Source organism: Odocoileus virginianus, chromosome 18, assembly GCF_023699985.2.
Source record: "Odocoileus virginianus isolate 20LAN1187 ecotype Illinois chromosome 18, Ovbor_1.2, whole genome shotgun sequence".
Classification (NCBI taxonomy): Eukaryota; Metazoa; Chordata; class Mammalia; order Artiodactyla; family Cervidae; genus Odocoileus; species Odocoileus virginianus.
Genome location: NC_069691.1, coordinates 25,449,395 through 25,468,071, shown reverse-complemented (window position 1 = coordinate 25,468,071; position 18,677 = coordinate 25,449,395). Strand labels below are relative to the sequence as shown.

The following is an 18,677-nucleotide window of genomic DNA, read 5'->3' as shown; positions in this document are numbered from 1 at the left end:
AAGCCAGTGTAAAAAAGTTTTTTCTAAGAAAGGAGGGTGCTTTGTCAATTTTAATTTTTATTAGTTCAGTTTGATATGCTGACATGGCATTTCAGAATATTTCTTTGTTTTTAATCTCCATTCTGGGTTAGAGTTATTTGCATCAGCAAGTCATAACAGTATCATCAGACCTCAGTTTCCTTATCTGAGCCCCCAAACAGAAGACTATTCATTAGGGGAAGGTAAATATACAATGTAGGCATCTATGCTCCAACCTCTGATACTGAAGAAGCTGAAGTTGAGTGGTTCCATGAAGACCTACAACACCTTCTAAAATCAACACCAAAAAAAAGATGTCATTTTCATCACAGGTCTTGGAATGCAGAAGTAGGAAGTCGAGAGATACCCGGGGTAACAGGCAAGTTTGGCCTCAGAGTACAAAATGAAGCAGGGCAAAAGCTAACAAAGTTTTGTCAAGAGAACCACTGGTCATAGCAAACCCTTTTCCAACAACCAAAGAGATGACTGTACATATGTACATCGCCAGATGGTCAATACTGAAATCATATTGATTATATTCTTTGCAGCCAAATTTGAAGAAGCTCTATATAGTCATTAAAAACAAGACTGGGAGCTGACTGTGGCTTAGATCATAAACTCCTTATTGCAAATTTCAGGCTTAAGTTGAAGAAAGTAGGGAAAACCACTAGGCTTTTCAGGTATGATGTAAATCAAATCTCTTATGATTATACAGTGGAGGTGACAAATAGATTCAAGGGATTAGATCTAGTAGACAGAGTGCCCAAAGAACTATGGACAGAGGTTTGTCACCCTGATAGGAGACAGTGAATAAAATCATCCCAAGAAAAAGAAATGTAAGAAGGAAATGTGGTTGTCTGAGGAGGTTTTACAAATAGCTGAGGAAAGAAGTGCTAGGCAAGGGGAAAAGGGAAAGATGTACGCAACTGAATGCAGAGTTCCAGAAATAGCAAGGAGAGATAAGAAGTCCTTCTTAAATAAACAATGCAAAGAAATAGAGGAAAACAATAGAATGGGGAAATCTAGAGATCTTTTCAAGAAAATTAGAGATATCAAGGGAACATTTCATACAAGGATAGGCATGACAAAGGACAGAAATAGTAAGAACCTAACAGAAGCAGAAGAGATTAAGAAGTGGCAAGAATATACACAATAACGATACATAAAAGGTCTTAATGATAACTGGATAACTCTGATGGTATGGTCATTCCCCTAGAGCTGGACATCCTGGATTGTGAAGTCAAGTGGGTCTTAGGAAGCATTGCTTCAAACAAAGCTGGCTGAGGTGATGTAATTCCAGCTGAGCTATTTCAAATCCTAAAAGATGATACTGTGAAAGTGCTGCACATAATACGCCAGCAAATTTGGAAAATTCAGTGGTGGCCACAGGACTGGAAAAGGTCAGTTTTCATTCCAATCCCAAAGAAGAACAAGCCACGGAATGTTCAAGTGACTGTACAATTGCACTCATTTCACATGCTATCAAGGTTATGCTCAAAATCCTTCAAGCTCAGCGTTAGCAGTACATGAACCAAAAACTTCCACATGTACAAGCTTGATTTAGAATAGGCAGAGGAACCAGAAATCAAATTGTCAACATTCATTGGATCATAGGGAAAGCAAGGGGATTCCAGAAAAAAGAAAAAAAAAAACATCTATTTCTGCTTCATTGACTATGTTATAGCCTTTGACTCTGTGGGTCACAACAAACTTTAGAAAATTCTTAAAGTGACAAGAATGCCAGACCCCCTTACCTGTCTTCTGAGAAACCTGTATGTGGGTCAAAAGGAACACTTAGAACCAAACACGGGACAACTGACTGTTTCACAATAGAGAAGGGAGTATAGGCTGTACATTGTCATCCTGCTTATTTAACTTATATGCAGAGTACATCACACGAAATGCCAGGCCGGATGAATTGCAAGCTGAAATCAAGATTGCTGGGAGAAATAGCAACAAATTTAAATATGCAGATGATACCACTCTAATAGCAGAAAGTGAAGAGGAACTAAAGAACCTCTAAATGAGGGTGAAAAGAGAGTGAAAAATTTGGCTTGAAATTCAACATGAAAGAAACAAAGATCATCACATCCAGCCCCATCACTTCATGGCAAACAGAAGGGAAAAAACTGAAAATGGTAACAGAGTTTATTTTTCTGGCCTCCAAAATCACTATGGACATTGACAGCAACCATGAAATTAAGACACTTGCTCCTTGGAAGGAAAGCGATGACAAACCTAGACAGCATATTAAAAAACAGATTCAACACTTTGTTAATAAAGGTCTGTATAGTCAAAGCTATGGTATTGCCAGTGGTCATGTATGAATGTGAGAGTTGGACCATAAAGAAGGCTGAATGCTGAAGAATTCATGCTTTTGAACTATAGTGCTGGAGAAGACTCTTGAGAGTCCCTTGGACTGCAAGAAGATCAAACCAGTCAATCCTAAAGAGGAGGATAATGAATTTACTTCTGAGTCAACCCTGACTATTCATTGGAAGAACTGTTGCTGAAGCTGTTTTTTATAGATTCAGCTTTTAAAGAAAAGCCACTGTTTTTTAGAAGTAGCCTAACACATTAGATATTGAAAGACATATGTAGTTATTTCTCTGAATTAAGACATATAGACAGAGTTCCAGAAGCTTTATTAAGAACTAGCAAATAGGTAATTAGCTATTTTTAAATATTGTTGATCTGATGGACAGGGAAAAATTACCTTAGTTAAAACCACCCTAACAAGTATATTGCACAGAACTAATGTGTACTCATGGTCTTTCAATTAGAAAAAATAAATAAATAAAGCAAGAAAGAAATTAGCTTTCCCAATCCATTTTGTGGAGTAATTGATGCCTTCATTTGCCTGTATTTTTCCTCTTACTCCCACACATATTAACCAGAAATGTACAGGCATGTCAGTTCTTCACAGAGGACTGCCAGTATTTTTCGCTAAGGAAGTGCTAAATAAACATTAATAGACTAAAATGAAAAGTTAAACCACGTGGGTGCTCACTCATTCAGATACTTACTGACCACCTACTCTGTGCCAGGCACTATTTTAGGCATTGTTGGTAAGTGCAAGGTCCCTGATCTCCATGAAGTACATTTTAGGTGTTAAGTAGAAGATTATATTCTATAAACCTAGGACCTATTCTCTCAGATGGATAACATCTTAACCATACCTTATGTAACTGACACAAGATCACTTTGTATTAGCTGTTTCTAAGCTTTCCATTGCTTCTGGATAGTTTTATTATCTTTCCTTTCTCAATGGATCATTTAGTTCACAGACTAATTGAATTTGGTCAAGGGTATTCTGTGTGAGCTTGTCCTCAGTGTGCATAGAGGTTCTTGAAGATATTCTCTCTCTCTCTCTCTTTTTTTTTTTTTTTTTGCATTGTTAAAATCCTTGCCTCATAAATTATGTGGGGAGGGGAGTCTAAACTGGTTTTTACTACTTTAAAATCTGAGTGAGGTGCAAATTAGTATGATTTCATTGTAGTTTCTTTTCAAATGTGTCTTTTATTTAAAAAGAAGTGTCTGAGCAAATATTGCAATTAAAACGTAGAAGTAAATTCATATTGGCAATTTGATTTCACTTCAAGAGTAAATAATGTTTTTTAAAAGTATCTTAATGTTTTTCCTTGCAAAGTTTCATGATTTGCTGGTATCATGGGTATTAATTCTCAGGAGTAGTTTATCTACCTTTAAAATGTAAACAAACTAAAGCATATTAGTGAGGGTCACATCTAATTTTTCTTAGAGTGGACGCTTTCTCGTGGTAAATATTTATCATACATTCTGCAAACCTTTAGTATCATGGAGTGTAGTTTAGTTGTATAACTTTACAGATTAGGAACTGAGATATACATGGTGAAAATCCAGATCCATAATATTCACCAATATTAATTATGAAATTCAAAAAAACTTGAATAAATATGTTTGTACTAAAGAAAAAATGAACTCAATTTTTCCAACTCTGAATGAAGCTATTTCCATTAAGTCATACCAGTTTTCCTCTGAATTGATACCCTTAAGGACTGACTTTGCTCCTTTGGAATAATTCTTTGTAGAAGAAAACATTGATGTTTTCTCGTCTTCAGGAGAAAGACATTAAATTTCCAATTAGGACCACAAAAGCAAACAAATGAAAACAAACCCCATGCCAATGAAAGAGACGCAAAGAGTGAAATTTAACTCTTCTCAGAAAACAATATGTTAGGGAAAAGACTTAAAAACAATTTTTGCCATGTTATGAAATTTGAGGATTATGATGTTAAAATATTTCTTTGAAAATTAATAGAAGAGATTTCTTTTTGGAAATAAAACCCATCATGAGAAGGGCTGGTAAAACTTGTTTTTATCTCCAGTAGCAAAGATTCCAAGTCACACTGACAAATATAGTCATTAAATAAAACGCTTTACTATCTGAACTTAAAAAGTGAACAGTAATCAATGACACCATCCATAGCTTTGGTTATAAAAACCAGGGCTTTTTTTTTTTTTAACAGGTTTTCTAAAGAAAAATACTTCTGATACATGTTACTGCAACAATCAATAAGGTAAAAGAGACACATTGATTGGCCTCCAGATTTAATATCTTAAATATAAGTATGTAGGGCCAATGGCCGGTTAATTACTTTATTTAAATATAATTTGCCTGCAGTCTGGTTCCTGATTCTTTTGACCAGTCACCTTTTCTTTGCTGGCCCTGGAGGAGAGTATGGGTGATATCTTTGATTTTTATAAATTGACTGCAGCTACCTCCATGACATGTTTTATATCTTAGCTATCATACATCTGCACTATTCTTGAGAAGTATCTGCATTTCCAGTCTCTTTCTCTCTCCCCACCCCCCTCCACCACCACGCATACCTACACACCACACATACCCCTTCAACAGTAACCAGTTATCTGACAGACTAAGAAATATGTCAGCAAAATTCAATAGCACTAATAGCAAAGGCATTCATAACAAATATCTTTCTTGTGAGGGTCTGTTTAGCAAATGAAAAATATACTTCAAACTCAGGTAATTTTTAGAACATTTCTAAAGGTGGATAAATTCCAGCAATACCTTATTCTTCTAAGAGAAATGGGCTTATGTTTTATTTTGCTTTGTTTTCAATGAGTAACTAATTTTTGGATTACTATTAAAAATATAAACTAGATAGCAAACAATTGACAGAAAAAGAAATTTTAACATCTAGTACATATGTCAAAATATCTAGCTTTTCTAGACCTCAGAAATAGGCTGAGTAACCTGTCATCTTCAAGTAGCAAATAGTGATGAGTGGGAAAAAAATAAACTTCAGTAACTATAAGAGTGTCTTGAGATGACCACTCTGAAACTCTGCTGGCAGAAATAAAATGATTTAGCATTAGTCTATAAGAACCATTAAAATGCTAATACCTATGGATTTGGTACATCCAATCTTCTTATCTGGGGCTGCCCTAGTAGCTCAGTCAGTAAAGAGTCTACCTGTGGTGCAGGAGACCTAGGTTTGATCCCTGGGTCAGGAAGATCCCCTGAAGAAGGAAATGTCTACCCACTCCAGTATCTTTGCCTGGAAAATCCCATGGACAGAGGAGCCTTGCGGACTGCAGTCCATGGGGTCACAAAATCGGGCACGACTGAGTGATTCACACTTCCATGCTTTCACTTCCAATCTAGTTGTCTAGCCTAAGAAATAAGAATGTGATTTTTAAAGTTTTTACAAAATTTATGTTCTGAGATGTTCAGTTATTTATAAAAGCTAGATATCAAAATGATATAAATGTTTATAAGTTGTCAAAATACATGAAGAAATATTATATATATATTTAAATCATCAAGTTTGGGTAGATTTTTTATGATATAATATTGAAGCAAAATGAGGGTACTAAATTGATTATCAGGTATTATACAAAATAAGAAAAAAATATATACTTCTAAAACATGTATATAGTTTTATTTTAAATATAGGAAGAAAAATATATGAAATGAAACCAGCTGTTTTCTCTTGATTTGAATTATAGTTAGTTTTATTTTAATTTCTACATTTTTGACTCTTTAGCAGTGATTCTATATCACTTTCATGAATAAAAAATAATATTTCTTTAAATTAAAAATGAAATCAAAGTCTGGATATGCACTTACAAAGAACAATAGTATTGGAATCTTTTTAGAGAGTTCATAGAAAGTTGAAAAAGAGACATCTGTAGCAAAATTAAAAAAACAAACAAACAAAAACCAGTTCCACACTCAGCCCATGCTGTAAAATCTAGTTTAATTATAGAGCTCACTTTAAAGTTTGATACTATTGCAGACAGATCTTTATATAACTGAATTGTAAAGATCCTCCCAAACCCTTATGAACATACATAAAATATTAGTTTTATAACTTAAATTGATCACAAAAAGGTTATAATACCTAATATTTGATAGAAACTAGAAAAAATAGAAACAATAAACTAAATATACATATTTTGCTAATAGAAGAAAGTCATTTTGTTTTAAAGTTGATTTTTTTATGAGAGTTTGCTTGTGTGAACATAATCCTCTAACAAGTATTTTTGTTTTAAACTAGCATTTAATAACTTCATTAATCTCAGGTTTCAGGTGCACTGCATGTTGTTGAAAAATAGGAAATTTAATCAAAGCATCAGTCAGTCAGTCAGTTCAGTCGCTCAGTCGTGTCTGACTCTTTGTGACCCCATGAATTGCAGCATGCCAGGCCTCCCTGTCCATCACCCACTCTCAGAGTTCACCCAAACCCATGTCCATTGAGTCAGTGATGCCATCCAGCCATCTCATCCTCTGTCGTCCCCTTCTCCTCCTGCCTCCAATCCCTCCCAGCATCAGAGTCTCTTCCAATGAGTCAACTCTTCGCATGAGGTGGCCAAAGTACTGGAGTTTCAGCTTCAGCATCAGTCCTTCCAATGAACACCCAGGACTGATCTCCTTTAGGATGGACTGGTTGGATCTCCTTGCAGTCCAAGGGACTCTCAAGAGTCTTCTCCAACACCATAGTTCAAAAGCATCAATTTTCCAGCGCTCAGCTTTCAATCAAATCATACATAACCTCTAATAGCTATTTTATAATGATTTTTTTTAATGCAATAGCTAAAAATGTGTAGACTCTGGAAACAGACTGGCATGAGATGCATCCCAGTTTCACCCTCTAATACCTGTATATTATTTTTAACTTTTTATTTTGTATTGGGGTATAGCCTATTAACAAACAATATAGTGATAGTTTCAAGTGAACAGGAAAGGAACTCAGCCATACATATACATTTATCTGTTCTCCCTCAAGTTCCCCTCCCATCCAGACTGCCACAAAACATTGAGCAGAGTTCTATGTGCTATACAGTAGGTCCATGTTGGTTATTCATTTAAAATATAGTAGTGTGTACATGTCCATCCCAATCTCCCTAACTCTCCCTTCCTCCCATCCTTCCCACTGGCTCACTCTTGAAGTCTGTGAGTCTGTTTCTGTTTTGTAAGTATGTTCATTTAAATCATTTCTTTTTAGATTCCACATATAAGGGGTGTCATACAATATTTCTCCTTCTCTGTCTGACTTGCTTCACTCAGTATTATGATCTCTAGGTCCATCCATGTTGCTACAGATGACATTATTTCTTTTCTTTTTAACAGCTGAGTGATATTGCATTGTAATACCTTTTAATTTTGAGCAAGTGTTGAACCATTCTGCACTTAGAAGTCTTGGAAGATTAAATGATATAAATAAAGCCAAATACTCAAAACAGATCCAGGTTCACTGTGAATGTTACCTGTTGTTGCTATTTGCTATCCCAGCCTGTATTAGCCAACCTATTGCTGGTCATAGTTACTCAATAATTATCAAAGGTTGATGAAGTATGAGACTTTATTTCAAAATAAGTTATAATTTCACAGAAGGATATGAGATACAAAATTTGATATTGAATAAAACATCTAATCATTCAGTTATGCCACAAAATAGTATTTATCAGCAATAATTTACATATGTATACATATGTTTAGTATATTCTTAGCATGTAAGATAGGCATTCTCCTATCTGCTTTTTAAAGTCTAAATGAAATATATTCTAAATCTAAACTCTTTAAGTAAATATGTGCTCGTTTACAACTTTGCATTTCTGATTACACAAGGGAAAAAAAATATCTCTAGTGAGGGACTTTTTTTCAGCTTATTGAAATCGGTTCTAAAAATTGATCCTGCAGGAAAAGTTAGAGTAAACTGTATCTAATGGTAAATTTTATCTAGCTCATTTCAAACATTTCCAAAGCCCAAATAAAATAAGGCCCAAGTAAATAATATTAAAAATACACAACTATCAAATGATTGACTTAGTGTACCTCACAGTAGAAAAAAGAATCCCTGTTAAAGGAATTAAACATATTTTGTTTAACATATGAACCCTGTATCCATGCTTTTTTAAAATGAATGATTTTCTGGGTCACATTATCATCATCCATAAATTTCCTAAGTGGCTCTATAAATACAGAGCCCCTAAAAAATGGACTAAGACCAAGGAGAAAGAAAACAGTTAAACTCAAGGCTGTAGATGACTTCTGTGACAAGAGTGAGAGGTTAACTTGCCAATTGGCTGGATTTATTTCTGGAATTAGTTTAATGTGGCTAAGTCAAAAGGAAGATGGATTTCACCATGGCTTACTTGCTTGTGCTTCTAGAAGTCCTCACATCCAAAGGAATTTATTGTATGCTTCAGAACAGTTCATAAATTAGGTTTCAGTTTTCATCATATGGTGCTTTATCATTTTGTGTTAAACTTCAAGTGAGCTAAATAGTTTTTAGGTTTATACATCTGGAAAAGAAGCATACCTCTCAAAACTGGAGGCTCTATTTAAAATATCCATTGTATTTTATTTATTTTTAGGGAGATTATTCCCTTCTGCTCTTCACCTTTCCCCTTAGGACACATTTTATAATCCAGAACTCATTAAAAATTGCTAATTGTAGTATCAGATCTATACAGTTTTTGATACTAAAATGTTAAATTGCTCATTTCACTTTAATAAGACATTTTTATTGTTTTTATTGTATTATTGCAGTATTTCTTACAAAATGAACTTTTAAATATACAATACACTTTTTAACTGATATTCTGTATTAAACAAGACACAAATATACCAAATGTATATTATAGTACAGAGATTGTCTATCATTATTTTGAAATACATTTATAGTTAATGGAGGATCATTTTAGAATTTTAAAATATTGGTATTTAAATTTAAACAGACCAGTTTGAGACAAGACTCACATCATTTATCAATGATATTAAGTTTTTGCACCTCTCTTTTTTTTCTGGATATTAAAAAGGCTTGTCAATACTTAGCTTATAAATCTATAAAGATATTGTGGAAAGGTATATAAAGTAAATAATGTGTTTCCTAAACACAAAAGAGGCATGTAAGCAATATCTTGTCTTAAAGAGACAAATATGCTGAACAGGAACAAGTTGAGACTTTTGATACTGCTGAATGAAAATATAATTATTCTCTGTGAGATAAGAGTAAAACAAAAAAGGAATTGAGGAAGTTTGATACCAGCAACAGAAGGTTTTCTTCTATTAGCTTGAAATTATTATTGGTTACAATTCCTAATGGAGCATTATATTTTTCATTAGTCCCTCAAGGCAGGAATATCTCAATGAAATTTTCATGATGTAAAGAATGTGGTGAATTTAACTCAGATGACCATTATATCTACTACTGTGGGCAAGAACCTCTTAGAAGAAATGGAGTAGCCATAATAGTAAACAAAAAATTCTGAAATGCAGTACTTGGAAAAAATCTCAAAAACTACAGAATGATCTCTATTCATTTCCAAGGCAAACCATTTATCACAGTAATCCAAGTCTATGCCACAACCAGTAATGCTGAAGAAGCTAAAGTTGAATGGTTCTCTGAAGACCTACAAGACTTTCTAGAACTAACACTCCAAAAACGATGTCCTTTTCATTATAGGGGACTGGAATGCAAAAGTAGGAAGTCAAGAGTTACCTGGAGTAACAGGCAGATTTGATCTTGGAGTACAAAACAGGTCAAAGGATAACAGAGTTTTGCCAAGAGAATGCACTGGTCATAGCAAACACCCTCTTCCAACAACACAAGAGGAAACTCTACACATGGACATCACCAGATGGTCAATACTGAAATCAGATTGATTATATTCTTTGCAGCTAAAGATGGAGAAGCTCTATATAGTCAGCAAAAAGAAGATCAGGAGCTGGCTGTGCCTCAGATCATGAACTCCTTATTGCCAAATTCAGACTTAAATTGAAGAAAGTAGGGAAAACCACTAGACCATTCAGGTATGACCTAAATCAAATCCCTTATGATTATACAGTGGAATGAGAAATAGATTCAAGGGATTACATCTGATATACAGAGTGCCTGAAGAACTATGGATGAAGATTCATGACATTGTACAGGAGGCAGTGATCAAGACCATCCAAGAAAAGAAATGCAAAAAGGAAAAGTAGTTGTCTGAGGAGGCCTTACAAATAGATGAGAAAAGAAGAGAAGCTAAAGGCAAAGGGGAAAAGGAAAGATATACTCATTTGAACGCAGAGTGCCAAAGAATAGCAAGGAAATATAAAAAGCCTTTCTCAATGATCAAAGCAAAGAAATAGAGGAAAACAATAGAATGAGAAAGACTAGAGATCTCGTCAAGAAAATTAGAGATACCAAGAGAACACTTCATGGAAAGAAGGGCATAGTAAAGGAAAGAAATGATATGGACCTAACAGAAGCAGAAAATATTAAGAAGAGGTGTCAGGACTACACAGAAGAACTATACAAAAAAGATCTTTATGACCCAGATAACTACAATGGTGTGACTCACCTAGAGCTAGACATCCTAGAATGTGAAGTCAAGTGGGTCTTAGGAAGCATCACTATGAACAAAGCTAGTGGAGGTGAGGGAATTTCAGTTGAGCTATTTCAAATTCTCAAAGATGGTGCTGTGAAAGTGCTGCACTCAATATGCCAGCAAATTTGGAAAACTCAGCAATGGCCACAGGACTGGAAAAGGTCAATTTTCATTCCAATCCCAAAGAAAGGCAATGCCAAAGAATGTTCAACATACCGCAAAATTGTACTCATCTCACATACTAGCAAAGTAATGCTCAAAATTATCCAAGCCAGGCTTCAACTGTATGTGAGCCATGAACTTCCAGATGTTCAAGCTGGATTTCAAAAAGGCAGAGGAACCAGAGATCAAATTGCCAACATCCATTGGATCATAGAAAAAGCAAGAGAGTTCCAGAGAAACATCTACTTCTGCTTTATTGACTATGCCAAAGCCTTTGACTGTGTGGATCACAAGAGATTGTGGAAAATAGTTAAAGAGATGGGAATTGTTAAAGAGATTGGGAAAATTGTTAAAGGTCAGACCACCTGACCTGCCTCCTGAGACCTCTGTATGCAGCTCAAGAAACAACAGTTAAAAATGGACATGAAACAACAGTGATTCCAAATTGGGAAAGGAGTATGTCAAGGCTGTATATTCTCACCCTGCTTATTTAACATACATGCAGAGTACATCATGCAAAATGCCAGGCTGGATGAAGCACAAGCTGGAATCAAGATTGCCAGGAGATATATCAATAACCTCAGATACACAGATGACAGCACACTTACCGCAGAAAGTGAAGAAGAACTAAAGAGCCTCTTGATGAAAGTGAAAGAGGAGAGTGAAAAAGTTGACTTAAACTAACATTCAGAAAACTAAGATCATGGCATCTGGTCCCATTAATTCATGGCAAATAGATGGGGAAACAATGGAAACAGTGACAGACTTTATTTTCCTGGGCTCCAAAATCACTGCAGATGGTGACTGCAGCCATGAAATTAAAAGATGCTTGCTCCTTGGAAGAAAAGCTATGACCAACCTAGACTGCATATTAAAAAGCAGAGACATTATTTTGCCAACAAAGGTCTGTCTAGTTAAAGTTATGTTTTTTCCAGTAGTCATGTATGGATGTGAAAGTTGGACTATAAAGAAAGCTGAGCACCAAAGAATTGTTGCTTTTGAACTGTGGTGTTGGAGAAGACTCTTGAGAGTCCTTTGTACTCAACCAGGAAATCTGTTCTGAATATTCATTGGAAGGACTGATACTGAAGCTGAAGCTCCAATACTTGGCCACCTGATGAGAAGAAGTGACTCACTGGAAAAGACCCTGATACTGGGAAAGATTGAAAGTGGGAGGAGAAGGGGATGACAGAGGATGAAGTGGTTGGATGGCATCACCGACTTATTGGACATGAGTTTGAGTAAACTTCCAGGACTTGATGATGAAAAGGGAAGCCTGGTGTGCTGCAGTCCATGGGGTCACAAATAGTTGGACACAACTTAGCGACTGAACTGACTGAACTGAAAGAATGTGGACTTCATCCACAGTCTATTAGGTTATTTTTTGCCCTTGAATTATTACAGGTCATAGTTTTCTATGTGTGATTGATAACTACCAAAGTATTATGTAACTCATGATGCAAGTAGATTCAGTTCGGTTCATTCAATCAGTAGATTAAAGCAAGTTAAAAAGGATTTATGAAGAAAGGAGGAAAATAATATAATGACAAATAGTTTTTTTTATAGTATATTACAAAGTAATAGAATATGATATAATTTGACTTATTGCAAGTGAAGTTAGTTGATGATCCACTCTAACCGCCTGACAAGTCACCCCTAAATGTATCACTTCTCAAGTCACATCTTGATGCACAAAAACTTGATGCTTACTGGCTAGTGGTTTGCATGTGAATAGTTACCCCCCAACAAAAGACAGTATCTGAATATAATTAACCTGAACATTTTGAAAATTATGAAGAAAATTAATAATATTTGAGTATGTTTATACTCTACAGATATGGTATTCACTGCATGTGAATCATAATTTAGAAGGAAATAGTGAACTTGTAGAAAGAATGAACTAGACTGGTGGAATGGAATAATCTTAGAAACTTCTTACCTAAAGAGCTATAGAATTGAAGATAAAGATGATGATTTCTGAGTTTTTTGTTTAGCTTTGTTTTCTTTTTTTTTTTTTTTTTATAGGAAAACTAAAGAATTCTTTTATTTAGTGAGAAAGAGGTGGACAAATGAAAGCTCACATACTGCTAAAAAGAATAAAAAGAAAAAAAAAAACACCACCACTATACCGCTTTTGGGAACATCACATTCTCTTCCCTATCCTCCCGCAGAGCAGCGGGTATTTATAAGCTCGATGTCAAGGTATTAGTGACCAATCTATATCCAGTTAGGGCTTCTCTAAGCTAAGAACATTTAAAACCTCAGACTTTTATTAAAACTTATAAAACATTTAAAACCTCTAGACACGACAGCTGTAAGCACACCATTCAGTCCCTTAAAATGTCTCAGTAAGCACTGCTCCTGAGTCAATATCTTTTCCTAATATTATTCCCCATCACCCTACATTTATAACATTTCCCCAAAAAAAAGAATATAACATTTCATGTTCCAGTAGTAATCACAGGATTAAAAGCCCAACCGGCCAAGAAAGTGTTATTCTTTCTATGAAGTGTTCTTTACAAAAGGAAGAAAAATGCAAGGTGTGGACTTTGGTACAATTGGTGTTGGAGGATTGCAGGATTAATACCCAAATATCCTGCCGACTCTAGAAAAGGTGCGGCTCTCGGAACCACAGAAACAGGTTACAGCAGCCCATTTTTCATCTAGAAAGCGCCAGCGACGCGCAGTGTTCTGCGCAGGTCCGCGTCTCTGGCCCGGTGAGCGCATGCCCAGGGTCTGCCTGCGTTTCGGCTGGTAAGTACTCTGCGCAGGTCCGCGTCTCTGGCCCGGCTAGCGCATGCCTAGGATCTGCTTGCTTTTCAGCTGGTATGTCTTCTCAATGTCCGACAGGGCTTGAGCGCGAAGCTGAGCGGCGTGAAGCCTTTTTTTCAGGTCCTTGCACTTGGACTTGGAGGTGAGCTGACTCTCAGAATTCTCACCCCGCATGACGTTCTCTTTACTCTCCCCACTGAAGTGAACCTTCTTCTTCACGATCGACGATGGGAGATCAAACAGTTCTGGGCCGCCCGCCAGAGATAGGAACTTCTGCTCCTTCAGCAGGCTGTAATTCTTCAGCAGACCTTCTGCTCTGGCCAGCTTGTTCTCTGCCAGCCTCTCACGGACACAAAGCTCGCGTTCTTTCTGCTCCAAGCTTTCTTCCCTGGCCTTGAGGGCTGCCTCCCGCTCCTGTAGCTGTATTTCCTTCAGTCTCAGCTCACTCAACACAGGGCTGGAGTCCTGCAGCTTCTCTGGTTCTCCTAATCGCCGCCCTCTTCTCTCAGGATTTCTCCTTTGCTCTTCGGCAACCAAGTCTGCTATCAAAGGATTCTCAAGAATTTCTTCAACAGAAGGTCGATGGTAATCCTTTAAATTTAACATCCTCGCAATAATGTCGTTTAATTCATCAGAGTAACGATATGGAATTCGCCTGAATTTGCCCTCTCTGATCTTCCCAGCTAGTTCTTTCTGGTTGAAAGCTGTAAATGGAGGCATTAACGCACATAATTCATACAGCAAACAACCCAGTGACCAGATATCCGATTTCTCGTTGTAGGACATGCGATTCATTTGTTCAGGAGACATGTAATAAGGTGTGCCAACAAATGTTTTTGCAAAACTCGTATCGTGGTTTAATATTCTAGCTAGTCCAAAGTCTCCAAGCTTAACGTTCTGCTTGCCATCCAGAAAAACGTTGGCTGGCTTCAGATCCCGATGCAGCACAGTGTGGCCACCATCGCTTCGTCTGTGACATTCCTTCAGAGCCAGGGTCAACTGAGCCATCACCCGAAGAACGAACTCTTCATCCAAGTACTGTCTTTCCTTGGTTCCCTTTGAAATTACACTAGCGAGGTCTCCTCCTTCACAACATTCCATTACAATGTACAGTGTCGTGTTGGTCCGGTCAATAATTCTATCATAGTAGCGGACAATGTTTGGATGTTTCAGCTCACGAAGCAAATTCACTTCAGAAACAAGCATTTGTTTCTCAGTTTCTGTCATGGAGCCATAGTCAAGTTCTTTCCAAACTAATATCTTGCCGTCGCTCTTCCTGCGGATCTTCTGGCAGCGGCCGTAGGAGCCCGTGCCAATGGTGTACAGCACCTCGTAGTCCTCCACCCGAGTCGGCATGGCGGGGCCCGCGCAGGACGCCGGCCCGGCTCCTCGGAGGTGCAGCCACCGACCCACAAACCTCCAGCCCCGGTCTAGCTTTGTTTTCTGTCCTTTCCCTTTAGGTAGTATATTCATTCTCTTAAAAACAAAGTAAGAATCATACTTTAATGTCATATTTAAAAACCATCCTACAAATATGGCAGAACCCAATTATAATGATTAAAATGATGATTTTTGATAGAGTTACTGGGGAAGCATTTCCTTAATCTAAAAAGTAATTTTTGGCAACAGAACAGAAAGAAAGACTTCCCTTAAGAGCCCTATAGGGAGAAGCAAATGAAGGTTTAAAACCTATATGGTTTATTTCCTTTAAAAAAAAAGCTAATGCATGGATTTGGAACAAATCCTGAGCATAAAATGGAAGGAACTGTCATAAAATAAGCCATTGAGTTATGTGCATTTCAGTTAAACAGCATTCAATACTAAGTAAGTCAGATCATATGTGTGATTTGATAATTGCATAATAATACTTTTAACCTCTTCTCCCTTTTATAAGGCAGAATTATTGATTTAGTGTATTGATTTGATTGTGAAATACCTCTACTTTCACTTTGATTTTTGACTTTTCATTGTTTAATTTTTTGGACTCTTTTGCTCCTACCCAGTGTGTGATGAATTACAAATTCTTACTCAGATTTTAATTCTCAGTTTTATTAAGACATTTACTAAGTGTTTTACCTGTTTCTCTGATGAGATTAAATGATTTGTGAAAATCAATGCAAAGGCAATGGAAAAAACAGAAATTACAAACATTAAAAAGATGAATGATTTTGACATTGTTTCTCAATTTAATCTATTCCTTAGCAGAACAATTCTTTTTTCCAAATTTGTAGAAAGTTAGAAAACCAAATAATTACATTACCTACTTGCATGTTGTTGCTGTTTAGTCACTAAATTGTGTCAGACCCTTCGTGACCCACGGACTGTAGCCTGCCAGGCGCCTCTGTCCATGGGATTTTCCAGGCAAGAATACTGGAGTGGGTTGCCATTTCCTCCTCCAGGGACCTTCTTACATGGTATGTTATAATTATATTGGATCAATCACATACAATATCTCTTTTAGTATTTAAAAAATTTCTATAAGCAGAAAGAGAAACCAAGTTGAGAAACATAATTATTCATTCCTATTTTCTGTTGTTGACCATGTGTTTTTTTCTAAATTAGCTATTCTTTCTTCATTAACAGAGGATACGAGTCCTGAATTGGCACATATAGTTGTGCCATGAGCATACTCCACAAAGGTGGATATCTTACAAAGTGTTCCCATAATTCTTTTCAAAATATTTGAAACTCAAATCCAGTGGCTCCATGAGACTGCCTTAAAGAATATAAACACTTGGCCTTACCAAATGATACCAGTTCAAATGCATCAAACTAAAGAATTGAATCATATAACAGCATATGCTTTGGAATAATTTGAGTATATTTGTAAATCTCTAGTATCTAGTGTATAGACACATCCCCCTACATTAAAAACTTTTCTTAAAAAAATTATAATCCCATTAATGGTAAGCAGTAAGGTCAGCAGTAATAGAAAATATATTTTTTATTATGCTCAGCCTTTTATTAAGTACCTACCAGAGAAATATGGGCTCACCGAGGAACAAAATACAATTTATATTTTATAAACTAATTTAGGTGACAAATAACCCACATATTAGATCAGGATCCTGGAAGCACTTGGCTCTTGGAAATAAAAGAATAGGAAATTCTGTTAGCTAGTTGATGGAGACAAGTAATTCCGCATGCTGGTCAAAGATTATGGGGAGATTTTAGTTTTGACTCCTAAGAGGCTTATACTTATAATACTTCTAAGTATAGTCAGTCACTCAGTCAGTTTAGTCACTCAGTTGTGTCCAACTGTTTATGACCCCTATGGATTTCAGCACACCAGTCTCTTATAATACGTATAATACCAAGGTTGATGTCAATGGCAGTTTTTTACCTATTATCTCCATATAAATCTATACAATGGAATTTTGGCCTATAAAAATGCGTATGTTATTAGTTCATGGTCTCTTTTGTTTCCTGTTTGGATCCACTCTTTGCCCTGTATGTTTCATAAATCTATACCATGAGTCCCCAGAGATCCACTTTGAGAAACTGCTCTAAGCTCAGAATTCACCTTCAGAAGGTTTAGCCTTTGTTATATTACCTGTTACTCAAGGTAGGGATTTGGGGCTACATATATTTAAGATGATGCTCAATGTCTTCTTAATGGAATGCTAGAGCCATTTTCTCTAGTGGGAAAATTTCCTTGTTTAGGAAAGCATAAGTCTGAATCTGTCCACAGGGAATTTCCTTAGATAATTTTATTATCCTTAAGAATGTTGATAAAATATCTAGAAATCTAATGTTACTATCCAATAGACTTTAATATTATATTATTATCTGTTAGATTTATTCTCTAGTACTTTGAAAATACTTCAGAGAATGTCTGAATATTTTAGAATAACTTCATTAGCTATAGAGGCTTTCAAAAGCCATCTAGAACTCATTTTGAAAAATGATTTTTTTTTTTTAATTTAAAGGACTGTGGGTTTATCTAGTGTGTGTCTGGACATGAGCAACTGAACTGCTTTTAACCTTTAAAAAGAAAAAACAAAAACAAAAAAAAAATGAATTGCAAATCTGGGTTTATTGCCAAAGTTCAGATTTTCAACTTCACAAGAATCTGTAATCTAAAGTAAACACAACTATGAAAAAAGATTTAAAAAAAAAAGAATAGCCTCCATGGATTGAAATTAATGTCATTCAAATCCAATTCTAAATAACCAGATGTGCACTATCTTGTGGTATGGTAGATTACTACCCGGAAACTCTAGCAGTAAAGAGTTTTTACTTTACCTCTAGCAGTAAAAAGCTGTTACTTCCAAGTCAGAAACTTTTCATTTCGGGGACCTGTTCAAGATTGCTTGTGGCTAATACTCCCCTCCGTTACTCCTTGTATCTCTAACTCCAAACAGGGCTTCCACCTAAGGCTCTGTGACTTATACCTGTGTGCCCAGCAAGAACAGGCAGGGTCTGGGAGGAAACTGGCTAAAGTCCAGCCCACACTGCAGCCACAGAACCTCTACATTGAATCAGCCCTGTGTACACCTGGATTTTTTTTTTTTTTTTACCAGTTAATGGTGCCCTTTCCCAAAGAGAGTGCTTTAGCAATTTTGCATGAAGGCAACCTAGTGATCCTGATTCCATGTACCTAAATCTCCCTCTACAGTTTACCATTAATTCATTAAGTAGATATTTATTGAGAGCCTACTGTGGTGGAACTTTATGGAAGATACAAAGGTAAGTTCTGCAAAAGTGGACATTCGCACTCTAGGCTGATGTTATACAGGAATAACTGTAATGCAGGCAGGAAGAAAACTGCCTATGAAAGATATTCCCCATGCATCAGCTAAAGCCACACTGCCCTTTGAGATTTAGACAAATTCAACTCA

At 36.2% G+C, this 18,677-nt stretch overlaps 2 protein-coding genes across 39 annotated transcripts in view; one reads left to right on the top strand and one right to left on the bottom strand.

Annotated features, from left to right (window-relative positions):
* PTPRD (protein tyrosine phosphatase receptor type D) overlaps positions 1-18,677 on the top strand; it is a 2,322,816-nt gene that overhangs the window by 1,660,250 nt on the left and 643,889 nt on the right. The window lies entirely within an intron of this gene.
* LOC139039501 (serine/threonine-protein kinase Nek2) lies at positions 13,313-15,260 on the bottom strand. The gene has a single exon (XM_070480468.1). It carries the CDS (start codon positions 15,190-15,192, stop codon positions 13,855-13,857), a length of 1,338 nt encoding a protein of 445 aa, XP_070336569.1. The 5' UTR covers positions 15,193-15,260; the 3' UTR covers positions 13,313-13,854.

Bases quoted from the DNA above. Each gene is read 5' to 3' on its own strand.
- LOC139039501 (XM_070480468.1), bottom strand. From the start codon at position 15,192: ATGCCGACTCGGGTGGAGGACTACGAGGTGCTGTACACCATTGGCACG.